The sequence below is a fragment of the Sminthopsis crassicaudata genome, chromosome 4 (assembly GCF_048593235.1).
Source record: "Sminthopsis crassicaudata isolate SCR6 chromosome 4, ASM4859323v1, whole genome shotgun sequence".
In the NCBI taxonomy this organism is placed as follows: domain Eukaryota; kingdom Metazoa; phylum Chordata; class Mammalia; order Dasyuromorphia; family Dasyuridae; genus Sminthopsis; species Sminthopsis crassicaudata.
In genome coordinates this window covers 74,418,331-74,433,254 of record NC_133620.1, presented here as the reverse complement: position 1 = coordinate 74,433,254, position 14,924 = coordinate 74,418,331, and the positions used below count along the sequence as shown (strand labels likewise).

At 33.0% G+C, this 14,924-nt stretch overlaps 1 protein-coding gene across 4 annotated transcripts in view; it reads right to left on the bottom strand.

Annotated features, from left to right (window-relative positions):
* Positions 1-14,924, bottom strand: part of SWT1 (SWT1 RNA endoribonuclease homolog) — a 129,642-nt gene that overhangs the window by 15,656 nt on the left and 99,062 nt on the right. For all 4 annotated transcript variants that reach the window (XM_074308583.1, XM_074308584.1, XM_074308586.1 and 1 more), the window contains exon 18: positions 5,070-5,134. In XM_074308583.1, coding sequence (XP_074164684.1) covers positions 5,070-5,134 — 65 coding nt within the window. The remainder of the gene's footprint in view (positions 1-5,069; positions 5,135-14,924) is intronic.

Genomic DNA, 14,924 nt, shown 5'->3' with positions numbered 1-14,924 from the left:
ACCAACCTCTCCATATACTCTTTCTTCCTTAGGTTACTGGTCACCTATATATTCATAGTAGTCCTTTTGAAAATACTTAACATAAGCACTGAAATATGATACGACTAAGAACACCTTGAAAAAATATTTCTTCTGTCCTTTGAATACAAGCTGAAGAATAAGAATTTCTTTTATTACATCTCCAAGGAAAATCTGTGAATTCATGACCATATGTTTTGAATATGTGACAAGTTAAAGCCCATGAGATGTCACGTAGCATGTGAATGCTCTTTCAGTGTTGTTGCCCTTCCCTTTAATAGATGTTTTAAAAAACTTTAAGATCCTTGGTATCCCTTGATTCCTTTTCTTCCACTCTGCCACTATCACTGGAGAAGCAGAAGGGAAAGGCCACAAAGGACTAAGTTGACATTTTCATTTGTTTCAGGTGTTATCATGACAAAAGTAACATCTAACTGGGAATGAGCTTTTCTACAACCAGCCAGAAGAAAAGCAGACAGTCTGTTAGCATCACCATTTCCTAAAAAACATCTCTATCATGGAAGAACCTTGCTCTCTGGTGTTATTTGCATCGAAGTAGAATTTGGTCAAGAAGTTTTCAGAATCAATTTGTTAACTATACAGCACTATATTAATTATAAATTCATGAAGTATTTAAGTATTATTAAAACATTTTATGCTGATGATCACGTAGAAGATCATTCAAAAATTGTTATCCCCATTTTACAGATGAAGTTTCATAACAGAATAACTGATCCTGTTCAGACCCAAATTCAGACCACCTTCTGATTCCAAATTCAATATTCTGTATACTTTAATAGTTTATGTCATTGATAGTTGAATCTCAGTTCTGATATTTCTGATCTCAAACAAGCCTCTTGATTTTTCTCTCTCTGGGGGGTTTAGTTTCCTCATCATTGTAATGAAGGAGTTAAACCAGATAACCTTATAAAATACTACTAGATACAAATATATGATCCTATGAATACTACATTTTAAGGATGAAACACCATTCCAATACTTTATGACAGAATTCTCAATAGTTATTAAGCACATAACTGCATATTTCACAGTCTGATCTCACCAATATGAGTTCTCCAATTGTAAACAAGGGTTTGGAATAATACTTTTTGGAGAAATAAGCATGAAGGAGGGAAAAACATACTACTGAAGATATAGCAAGGCAGAAGATATGGTCATTATCTTCAAGAGTATTTTTAATTCAATTTACTTAAGAGACAGGTTCCATAAAAAAAAAAAATTAAATATCGTTACAAATGAATGGCATAGACTAGGTTTCACTGACTCATGTTGTAAGTGGAAGGTTTCACAGACTTATGCTGTACATGGAAGGAAAGGCAAGATTTAGATAGAATCTGAAGAAAAAATTTTTATGGAATATAGATAGGGTTCAGGAAATGATTTCCATATCATTATCTCTAAAATAATAAATTCAACAGAATTAAATAGAAATTATAGTCTACTATTATTACAATTGAAGCTTAAGGTTAAAGAATCAGTGGACAATTCCAAGTTAAAATGTATTCTCTCTGCCATTTTTAGAATCCATCAAAATATATACTCTCACACCATGGACAAAATTTTGGTCAGCATATTGAATTAGCCTAGAATGTGATCACACAGGGCCACTCACTGAACTATGTATTATGAATAATGTGCCTGTGAAATTTCTAGCTTCAGAGATTGGGTTACTATGTCATCCTATCAGTCCTGGTCTCCTCTGATTTATTAGAAACAAGAGATAACAAGAGATAACAGAAGAAGGAAATGTACTACTTACTACATTAACTATCTTATACAAACTACTAAGACTAATGAAAGAAAAATCACAAATTTTTAAAGTTGTTAAATATGCTGGAATACATAATTATTGCCTTAATCAAAATTTGATGGTCAACTACCCAAAAAGGCCAAGGTGTCCAATTTAGGTCTACATTTACATTTTTTATTTCTATTTATCTCCTTCCCATAACATATTCCCACCATAGCTTTCTGCCTAATTCAAAGTAAACAAAACAAAACAAATATAATTTTTAAAGATATGTGGCAAATATGTTAAAGATGTAAATTTAGAGCTTTTATTTGGTTTTTAAAGATTATTTTAAAAACATTTCCTCTATATGTTATGAAAAAGCATTTAAAAAACTCTTTCTTTGTGACAGTCACTTATAAACAGAAGTAATCCAAGTGTCTGGGAGAAAAAAAAAGTAGGAAAAAGGAAGCAGGCAAACCAATAGCAAGTATTTATTAAGTATTTACTATGTGCCTGATTGCTGTTGGGAATACAAATAAAACAATGAAATAGTACCTCATAGGGAAAAAAAAAAACAATTGTCATTTCACTAGCAGACCCACAAACCACAACAAATGCCAAATTGCACAACTGAGGTACACAATGTAACTCCTTAAAAATGCTTTTTGTTCCATTGTTTTAAGGTCTAATATAGACCTTTATCTACCTTATCAAAATATTTCTAGCATTAGCATTTAATATTAAGTTCAAGAATGTCTATATCCTCTGTCATCATTAACTATTTTCAAAGATAAACTAGAGAACACAAGGCACATAATATCACACTATGAACATTTGTTACATTAGTTCCACAGCAAAAATCAGAAGATACAATTCTCCAAATAATTCAGTCAATAAAGAAATACTTTCCCTTATTTATTTGCATAACTCTAGAAAATTATCAATTAGGCAAGAGGAAAACTGAATGCACTATATTAAAATAAGTAATAGACATGTGTTCTTCCCTGAATAATCCAAATAGGTTTCTCCTACTTGGTTTGGCTGAAGAAACAAAAATCAAAGCAACTGACTAGTTTGAGTCAATAAAAAAGAAAGAAGAGGAGAGGGGAAGATTCTGTCTTGCTAGATGTTAACTGTATTTACCAGTTCAATTTTATCTAACCAATTATACTAATATAAAAATAATTAGCCAACCTTTGATTACTTGATATAACTTCCCTTAAATTCTTCCTAAAAATGGAGACACATTTGTGATATATGCAAGAATTATTTCTGATTAATCAAAGCACCTTTAAAGGTATGAACTCCTTTAAAGGTGTGAACTACGTGCATAACCTTGTCTCAAGTTCTGGCCCATAACATCTGTAAGAATCCTAACACATAATTTATTATTTATATATCATGTAACATACTTCCTCAGTTAAAATGGAAAATCCAAGTCCTCTATAGTATTTTTGGATCCAAGGCTATTTCTTAGAAGCTCTGTGTTAGAAATCAGAAACTCTAGTCTAATCTAATTTTGAGGAAACTTCTGGGGAAAAAAAAAAAAAAAAATATATATATATATATATATATATATATATTGAAAAGAAAAGGGGCAGCTAGGTGGCTCAAGGGATAGAGCACCACCCCTGAATTCAGGAGGACCCGAGTTCAAATCTGATCTCAGACACTTAGCTGTGTGACCCTGGGCAAGTCACTTAATCTCAGCCTCAGGGGAAAATATTGAGGAAACTTCTGTCTCTGGAGTCACAAAACAAGCAAGTTTCCAAAAGCATTCTTAATGAGAAAATAACATCAGTGTTAGTACACATTCTGCTGTTAGTATAATGCTGTTTGGCTTTACCAGATACTTTTTGAATCTGCTATCACAAACTAGTTTTTAATTTATGCTGAAAAATGTCTGTCTCTTTTAGGTTTTCTGAAAGTTAAAACTGGTTCAATTTCTTTTTTTATAATAACTAAAGACTGGCTAATATACCATCCTAGGTTTCTGATTAAAATTCCCATATGATCCTGACAAATGAATAGGTAATCAAGTATCCCTCTAATAAGAGATGAAAAAAACTGAAAGGCGTTTGACTGCAGATTTTAAAAATTCCTGAATTATAACTATGTAATGATATTTCTATTTTATCCCTTGCTTGTAAGTTTTAATCAAGGACACTCAATCGGAAACATTATCTTTCTATTGTATCAGGTTCTATGCACAATTCCTCCCTACCCCCCATCTCTGCCCTCCCCATTCATTCCTATAGCACTTATAATTTCCCTATAGCATTAAAATAAAAGTCTTTTTGCAGATGTCTGGTTTCCACATTCACAATTCCCTCTTTTACAGTCAATTCTGGAGATAAGAAATTATAAAAGAACTAAAAACTCAAGCACTTTAAATAATTATTTGCTTTAATATTCCTAAGGAAGTGATATGTATGCCTATTAAATGCAATTTATTTCTGCCTCCCCCTTACCTCAGATTATAGAGAAACTGGTTGGCCCTAACATTACTCTACTAAAATTCTTTATTTTAAAAAAGGGAATCTGGTTCAACCTCACCTATCCTATTTGGCCCTGTGTCAAATAAGGGAAGAAGTCCTCCTTCTAGTTCCTCTTTTAAATAGAGAAACTATGTAATATTGAAATGGTCCCATAAAATCCAACTGCTTTTAAATAGCTCCAAGGCTACCTCATACAGAATCTAGGCATTATTCAATTTTTTTTCAATGTCAATTACTACATACACATACCCTCCTCTCTACCCCCCACCATTATAGGCCCAATAAATAGTCTCTAGTCTAGTAGTCAGCTTGTTAGCAAATGCCATAGCTCACATAGTCTAGTAATTAACAAAAAAAAGTCTTGGTGACTGTTACTCCTAAAAAAAAATATAACTAGCATAAAAGAAGTAAACCTGTAAATGCAACAAGATATGAATCAAAAAGAAAAGTAAAATCCAAGTAATTCAGACACGTTGGAGAGAACTGTCTTTCCTTTAAGGAATTTCCCTTTTAATCAAAATTGCTGCTACAAGGAATGGCCAGGTGAGGAACTGCAAGGCAGCATGCTCTATGAAATTATTATTCAGTGTTTTCTGTCATGGGCAATTATTCATTATGAAACACACCCATCAACTTCAGTAATTAGAAAAAAAGAGAAAAGAAAAGAAGTTAAATAAGAGATGAAAAGAGTCTAAAACCAAAGCAGGTCGAGGAAAGGTGAAAATTACTGCTGTACCTAGTAACTTTTATTATTCCAAGACACTTATTCTGCTTACAGATTTATACTATAGATGACTTACCGATATTCAGCCTGTGACACACAGTCATAAAGTTCCTGGGCAGTAAAGTTGATACATCTATTTGCCTAAGGAAAAAAGAAAAATCATAATTATTAAAATCGCACACTAAATCAAATGACTAGCAAAAACCCAGTTAAAACTGCTTAATACACTAAGTAGTAGGATTTTAAATATCTGGATATTAAATAGGAATGATTAAATTGGAATGTTTAATGCCCCAACACATCTAGCAACATAGAGAAAACTCTTTACAGCCCTCATATTAACTAACCTTGAACAAATCAGAAAGTGTTCTGATTTCATACTCATTTTCCCCAATTAGTGAGCTCAAAGCAAGCTCTGGAAGTAAGGGTAGCTGAAAGAACCTTAATCCCCATACATTAGTACTCTTGAATCTTTAAAAATAAGAGAGCATTTCTATCATAAATCAGAGATGGGACCTTTCCTGTACTACTGGGGAAAGCAGAAAAGATAACTTCAGAATTGGGATCCAAAACATCCCACTCCAGTATCTAGATGCCTGTAAAGGGCATCCTTTTATAAAATTCTTTTGCACACACAGGTTTTATATGCAAGTTTCCTTTTACTTTTTCCAGTGAAGACACAGGGTTGCCAGATGCTCATGCATTTGGAGAGACATTTGTCAATAAAGAAAGGAATTAAAGTGGACAAGAGAAAGTGATCACGTTTCCTCATTTTTAAACTAGAACTCAGGGAGGCCTCATTCTAACTCCTGCAGTCAGTGGCTCAGAGAAACAACTTTTTTAGGAAATAAAAGAATTAGTAGGTATTAAGAGCCAAGCCACTGCCAGTGATCTTTGAAAGACTGGCTCTCAAAAAGAACTACAACTCAGGGAATTAGATTGAAGTTAAGAGAGGGCTGTGCAAGGTCACCAGTCTCCAGAGTCATCTGGGTCCAGTGGCAAGACAGAGATCAGGATGCCTGGAGATAACCTAGTGAACTAGAGAACTACTACTGGATTAAATTCTGTCCCAATTTTCAAAGAGGGAAGAAGGATAGGGCCTATTAATAGTAGGCCAATGAGCTTGACTATGGAAAAATTCTAAATCACAGTACTAAAGGGTTACTGAATATCTAATAAAGGAAATAATTACCACAAAAAGTCAATATGGTTTCATCAAGATCACATTATGCAAGTCTAATATATTTTTCTTAATATTTGGGGGAATGTGGTAGATATAATTTACCTAGATTTATCAAAACATTTGAAAAAGTCTTAATGTACTCTTGTTGAAGGAATTAAACATGTGAGCTATATAAAAGCTTCTTAAACCATGCTTTGCAATCCTATATGGGTCGTGTAACTGAACGGGGGAAAGAGTCACGAAATTATGATTTATTATCAATAAATGTTTGATCTGTATACCCATTTTATACACCTATATGCCCACGCTTGCATAAAAATTTCTTGGGTGAAAAGGGGTCACGAATGAAAAAATGCAGTAAGTCCTAAGCTAGATGAGAATTTGATTAGGTATATCTTGAACTGGCTGAATGACTTGGAAGCATTCAATAGAGTTCAATAGACCGTATGTTGTTGAGTATTTTTAACAATGACTTGGACAAAGACACAGATGGCTTAATTATGAAATTTATAGATGACACAATGCTGGAAGGACAGCTAACAAGCTGAATGACAGTTAAGATTAAAAATTATATTGACATACTAGAACATTGGGCTGAATCTTTGAAATTTAATAGGATCAAGTGTAAAGTCTTACGCCTGGATTCAATTAATCAGCTTTATAAGTAAAAGACTGTATGTGTATATGACTAAATACTAATTCATCTCAAAAAGATCTCAGGTTTTAAGTATTGTAAATTTACTATAAACTGATTTGTGATAGGGAAATCAAGAAAAGTAACACACTCTTAGGGCTACATTACCAAAGGCATAACTTTGAGGAACCAGGAGATAACAGCACCATTCTATTCTGCCTTTGTTAGAACATAATATTAGAATATTGTGTTCAGTTCTGTGCACTATATAGGAAGTACATTGATAAAAAAATTCTGGAGGAATGCAGTCAGAAAAGGGGATCGCTAGTTCATAAGAGAAGACAATTATTAAAACTAGGGAGATATAACATGAATGAGGAACTAGACGACTTCTTCATGGCCTCAAAGGAGAGAACTAATCCTAATGGGGTAGAAGTTGAAAAGAAGGCGGCTTAGGTATGCTATCAAGAAAAAATCTCTTAATAATCAGAGCTTATACAAAAATGGAAAGGGTTGACTCGAGGGTTCTTCTCACTGAAAATCTTCATCTTAAAGCAAGGTGACCCTTTATTTGGTGTATGTTGGAAAAAGGATTTTTTTCAGATATGGCTCTAACTGGATATTTCTAAGGTTTCTTAAAATGCTGAGGTTCTGTGAATCACTGATCCTGATATAAGTCAAGGGAGCCATGACCTTCTTCACTGTAGAGTTGTTATTCCCTTTAGTAAAACCAATCACAATCCCTTAAGCCTTACTGGATAGTCTTCATGAGTTAACATAGCCATAGCCAAAATATTCATTATTCTGTGGCCAACCTAGCAATGAAAAGCTCTAAATTTAGTTTAGCTGATTGATCCCTGGGATTATACACTCAACTTTTCTTATATGGTAAGAGCCATCAGATTCTCTTATGCTGGCATACAAAAGAAAAATTCAGACTTAACTCAATGCCACAATAAGGCACAGGATGGATTAGATGAGACTTTAATGTTATTGATAGTTTGTTGACAAGATTTACATTTTAATGTATTATTGTAACTTGTTACTGTTATGATTCATATAATACCAGAAAAGGGAAAATGGCTAAAAAGTCTGTTTTAACAAAGTCTGATTTATAGAATTTTAAATATATGTATATATATATAGTTACAGAATTAATTTTTTTAAAGAAGTAATGTACTTTGCTATAAAGCATTAACTATAAGTTAGTTAATAAAATTTGATGGGAATGCGAAGATTTAAAAGTCTTTTAAAATACAAAATTAATTATTAGAGCAAAATTATAGGCCCTTTGGAAAAATTCATGATTTCTTACATCCTTAGTTTGAAAAAGGTACTGATTTTAGGCCGAATGAATTTTAATTCATGCTAGATACTTCAAAAATTCACAAAGAAAATATTTTGAACTTCTTAGTTAAAATGGGAGAGGGATTTAATTTGTAATGTCAATGATAGTACTCCCAGAAGAGGAAATTACTTTCACTAATTAAAATTAGAACCCTCTCTATAACTTAAAGCAGTAGAATATTTCTTAGAGAACTGAGAGATTAAGTGACTTGCCCAGAATCTCACAGGCAGTCTGTATCAAAAAAGCTGAATTTGAATGCAGGTTTCTCTGGCTTTGAGGCGTTCACCCAATATATCACATTGCCTCTCTTTTTACTTAATATGAAACTTAAGTGATCATAAATTCTCAGTTCAAATTAATAGACATTTTTATATTTCTGCTGTTTTTAAGTTTTATTTTTACAAGTTATATGCTGTGAAGTCTGACTTTTTCAATAAAAAAAAGATGCTTAAATAGATAAGATGTTAATCTAACAAAGAGAAAAATACTTTTAAAAACAAAAAAATACCTCCACAGCAGGCAAATGGAGGCAAATAGATTTCTGCAAAAATGTCATTGTATGCTCATGTAAAATAATTTTATTTTCTAGAACAGTAGTGTCATACAACTAGACAGTACTAGAAATGAGGGTTACTAAACCATATTTACATACTGATCCCTTTGGACCACATACTGACAAATTTATTTTGTTAAAAATTTCTCAATTACATTTTAATCTGGCTCTGACCTTACCATCACTCAGAAGTGTCGTTCATGTTTGACACTTCTGGCTCTAAAATTTCTATAAATGATAAGATTTTGTTGTTGTTATTGTCCAGACGGTTTTTAGGTGTATACAACTTCTCATGATTCCTCAAGGGATTTTCTTCTTAGAGTAGTTTGCCATTTCCTTTTCCAGCTCATTTTACAGATAAAAAACAGAAGCAAACAGGCTTACATGATGTGCCCAGGTCACAGAGAAGCTGGCTTCAAATTCTTCCTGCCACTTGATACCTAGGTGACATTAGGCAAATTATGCAGTTTCCCTAGTCTCAGTTTCCTCATCTTGTTTTATATATATATATATATATAAAAAAAGTTCCAATTGATTAATAGTCAAAGTATATGAATAAGCACTCAAAAACCAAAAATCAAACCTATCAACTTCCATATGAAATGCTCTAGGATCACTAAGAGAAAATGTAAATTGAAGTAATTATAGGTTTCTGAATCACACAGTTATCAAAATGAACAAAAAGGCAAAATGATGAATGCTGGAGGGGTAGAAAAATATGCAGAGTAACACAGTATCAGTGGAACTATATGTTGGTCCATCCATTCCAGTAAAAAAAATTTCAAGCTATGCCCAAAAAATGAGCTATACATACATACTGACCCAGAGTACAACTACTAAGCCTATACTCTCAAAGACATCAATAGGAAAAGGAATTATTCATATGAAAATATTTCTAGCAGCTCTCTTCTGGTGGTAGCTAAGAACTTTAAATTAAGGTGGTACCTATCAATTGGAGAATAACTGAACAAATTATGATATACAAATATAATGGAATTATTATTTTGCTTTAAGAAATAACCAAAATAACAGTTTCAGAGAAACCTGAGAAGATTTGTATGAACTGATGCAGAGTGAAATGAACAAATCTAGGAGAACAATTTTTATATAACCACAATATAAAAATGACCAACTTTGAAAGACTTAAAAAACTTCCGTTAACACAATTACCTAACCATAATTTCAGAAAACTGATGGCAAAGAACATTCACATGATGATAGATCAGAAATGGACTAAATATGTAGAAAAGGATGCACATTTTTGAACATGGCATATGAGAGGATTTGTTTTATTTAACTATTTGTTAAAAATGTTTTTTGTTTTGTTTTAATTCGAGTTGAGGAAGAAGGTGGGAAAGTAAAAAAAAATGGATGCTTGTTAATTGAAAAAAAATATATTTAATGTTAGGTTCTTACTAAGTGCTAATGAGATAATGAAATATTAGATTCTTACTAAGTGCTAAGTCGGTAATTAACAATTCTCTAGTTCCGGCCTTTACTGGGAGTTTTACATCTGTGAACTCCTGGGGAGGAGCTTGCATGCTTAGGAGGAGCAAGTTCATTGGTTGAAGTAATTTTCCCCAGAAGCTCTTGCCATTATCCCACGCCCATTCTTTGGGAGGATAAAAGAGGGCAGCACTCAAGATAGAGAGTCTCATGTCTGGGCCAGACTTGAGGCGGCTCTCTGGAGGAAGAAGTCTCTCCTCTAGACCAGAGAGCGATCAGCAGTTTCTGGAGACAACAGCACAGTACATATTGGCGTCCAAAATGTGGGCCAAGAACTTTTGCTTATCCTGACAAGGACTTATTCTGAGCCCTTCAGAGGAGCTAGACCGGACCATAGCAATTTGGCGCCTGAACAGGGACTTGAACCCTGGACCCTCAGATAAAGAGATAAAAAAGAAAAAAAGAAGGGTTTGTACTAGATGGTCTCTAAGGCCCTTTCTAGCACTAGGTTGCTTATCGTAGTAACAAATAATCTATTTGGAAATATATTATAATGAATGCAAATATTTCAGGAAGGAAGAGAAGAAAGAAGGGAGGAAAAAAATAGAGGGAGGGAGAAAACTGTTGAGGATACAAGGAAAGGTTTTCTATTCAAAGGTGGGATTGGACCTAAGTTTTGAAGGAGAGATATTAAAGAAGTAATGTTCTTTGCTATAAAGCATTAACTATAAGTTAGTTAATAAAATTTGATGGGAATGCGATGATTTAAAAGTCTTTTAAAATACAAAATTAATTATTAGAGCAAAATTATAGGCCCTTTGGAAAAATTCATGATTTCTTACATCCTTAGTTTGAAAAAGGTACTGATTTTAGGCCGAATGAATTTTAATTCATGCTAAATACTTCAAAAATTCACAAAGAAAATATTTTGAACTTCTTAGTTAAAATGGGAGAGGGATTTAACTTGTAATGTCAATGATAGTCAACTCCCAGAAGAGGAAATTACTTTCACTAATTAAAATTAGAACCCTGTCTATAACTTAAAGCAGTAGAATGTTTCTTAGAGAACTGAGAGATTAAGTGACTTTCCCAGAATCACAAAGACAGTCTGTATCAAAAAGCTGAATTTCAATGTGCAGTGAGTAGGCAAATTATTCTAGGCATAGAGGAAAGCAGTACAGAAACAGAAGAGTGTATGTCTTCTGAGAACAGCAAGTTGTTCAGAGTAGCTGAATCACAGATAGTAAAATGTAAGAAGATTATACATGCAGGAAAGGGCCAAGTTATGAAGAGCTTTAAATGCCAAATAGATGATCCTACAGCAACCAGGTACGTTTACAGTTCACTGATCTCGGAAGTATACACTTTAGAAAACTTATATTGATAGCTAAGTGGAGGATGGAATGAAACTAGGAAAGATTTGAGACAGATCAATTAGAAGAATATTACAATAGCTAAGGACAGAGATACTGAGCACTCAAATTAGGATGACAGTGGCAATATAAGCGGAGAGAAAGGAATATAGATGAGGGTTATCATAAGATAGAAATGTCAATTTGTCAATATATGAGAGTAAGGAGACAAGAATAGTACCAAGGATGCTAACATGAGAGAATGTTCATATCTGGAAGAATAAAAATAGTTTCAAAAAAGGGACTGATTTTAGGGGAAAGATGAGTTCTGCTTTGTACATGCTGAGTTTAAGATGCCTATGCAACATACAGTTTGAAATGTCTAAACGGCAACTGGTTATGTGGGACTAGAGTTGGATATGAGAATATGGGAGAGCCATAAGAGCTAATAAGATCAAATGAGACAGTATACTGTAGGAGAAAGAGAAGAGATTCCAAGACAAAACCTTGAGGGACAACCTCTGATTAATGGGCATGGTATAGATGAAAAACTTAAAAAAGATCAGACAGAAAAAAGAAAAGACAGAGAGCAAGGTAAAGAAAACTGAGAAAAGACAGTACAGTATCCGAGAGGATACTATCAATAATACAAAAGGTTAAAGCAAAGCTAATGAAACTCTGGATTGTGACCCCATATAAAATCATTGTAACTGAATGTGGAGATTGCAAAAGTATTATCACTTAAGTTTGATTTATATACTTATTTTATAATCCTGTATATCCAGGGTCATGTGAAAATTTCTCAGGTAAAAAGGGGTTGCAAGTGGAAAAAAGTTTAAGAAGTTTTGGGGAAAGGACATTAGACTTAGTAATTTAACTGGAGAAGGCAATTTCAATTAAATGATGAAGTAGAAAGTTGGACAGCAGAGGGTTAGAAGGGAGAGGCGCGAGAGGCAAGAAATTAAGAATCTTGGGGGGAGAGAGGGGATAGGGGACACTGAAGGCTATCTCAAGGAATAGAACAGTGAAAAGAGACAACTAACTAGGATGATCATGTGAGATTTTTTTTTTTTTTTTTAAGGATAGAGGATAAATGGATAAGTTTGTAGGCTGTATGGAAGAAGCTAGTAGCTAGGGAAAAATTAAAGATAAGAGAATGAGGATAACAATGAAGGCAAACTGCTGGAAAAGACTCTGGTTTTGATAATTTAATCACAAAAATGATAGTTTAAGCATTTATAATCACTCCTGGAATGCTTTCTATAAGATGGTAAAAAATATTAAGTAAAATGCTTAACCTGTTTTAGATTAAACTGAGTTTAGGTGCCCTTACTATGTGTGTTCAACACATAACAGAAACAAAGTATCCTTGATGAAAATTTAAATGTAGGCAATACACATACATACAAAGGGATTCATATATATGCATGTATGTATATATACATATATACTTTGTTAAAATATCAATATTATAGTTTTGTGTGTGTGTGTGTGTGTGTGTGTGTGTGTGAGAGAGAGAGAGAGAGAGAGAGAGAGAGAGAGAGAGAGAGAAACTGGGGGGGAAGGGGGAGAACGGGGACAGGAAGAGAATAAAGTAAAAACTACACAGCAGAGAATAAAAGAAAACCTACAAGGAAGAAAAGAAAAGATGGACAGCTGTGAACAAAATGTTAAGTATTTATTATATAGGCTTTACTGAAATGGAAATTTAGTGTTTCATATTTTCAATTCGCTCATGTTCTGCTATGCATATGGCAATAGTTAAGTTTTAAATAATGTTTTAAAAAGAAAAAATATAGAAATATCTCTAATAGCATCTAGATTTACTAATAAGCTTTTTAAAGCTGGAAGGGACCTTATAAGTCAACTTGTCCATTCTGCTCACTTTACAAATGAAATGATCAAGGATTAGAAAAGTTACGTGACACCCAAGAGCACACAACTAATAAAAGTTTAACTCAATTCAAGTATTTATTGGGACACTGTAACACACTGGAAATAACAGCAGATTTTAAATGTAGCGACTTTGGTTTGAATCCTAGCTCTCTAACTCTACCAAGGTGTTTTAAATGATCTCAAATTCAACTCTTCTCATTTGTAAAATACTGATAAGATGACTTCATAAGATTGCTATTAAAAATAGGTATTTTGTAAACATTATGGGAATGTGTAAATTTAAATTATTAGGAATAAGCTATGATCTCTGCCCTTAGAGTAATAAACATGATACACAGTAATACATGACAGGTAAGTTAGAGTTACAGAGTATTTTGTGAAGTCAGGGTGGAGCAAGAAAACATCACAAATAAAGGAATCAGACAAGGCTTTTTGGGAAAGGTTTTAAATTAGTCTTCAGTGTGCATGGAAGGCAGTAACAAGAGGTTAGAAAAGAAAGTTAATTGGTAAAGTTGGGTCTAACATTGTTTTCTACTGTACCATATTAGAGGTGATAAGCTGAGAAGATCTGTCATCACTAGTATCAGCATAAAGTAAAAAGCACAATGGCAGTTTGAGATGGCAGTAGGCAGCTAGGGTGGGGTTCACCAAGTGAAATGAAATTATTCCTTCGACAAAGCCACCCCCAGTATTTTAAGCAACTAAAAAATCAACATCAAATGCTGAAGACAAATAGAATCTAAAAGAATAGTCTCTGCATGAAAGAATTCTCATTTAAAGATAATAAATGATAAATGGATGACCTAAAGAAATTAAAGGACTTCAGTTCTTAGAAAAAATAATATAAATTTTTAAAAACTTATTATTAATTATGTAGAAATCTAACACACTCACTCTTGTAAATAAATTTATTTTCAAAAAATTAATGATTGCAAATTTGGAATGTCAGAATATAAAGGCAACCTAGGGTACATTTAGGCAAAGAGAAAGGCAAAACATATCCTAAACAAAAAATGAAAAAGCACGTAAATTTATTTAAGAAACATTTGGGGACAACATGATTCAAACATTCCAGATTTTCATTGTAATGTTGCCCTCATGATCTGTACTGCCTTAAAGTTGAGACCATAAAATATTATGCTATCCTGGCATTTCTAGATACCCAAATTTTTAGGATAAATCAACAATTTCTATCAAAGATAATTGTGTTATATTAAAGGCTTCAATGTATATCCTAGTAAAAAAGCAGAAGATAGGAGTTAGGTGATTGATTATTAAATAAAAGATACTGAAACACCATGCACTCAAAATAATATAAATTTATTTGCTTTTATTGCATTTGAAATCAGAGCTGGAAATGACCTCAGAAATAAATCTAATCCACCTTTCTCATTTTACAGATAAAGAAACTCAGGCATAAATAAGTAGTTTACCCAAGGTCATGTTGTTGATTAGCAAAACTCACTACAAATCTTGTAATTAAAACATTCCTTTAATTCCTAGGAAAATACTCTTTCAA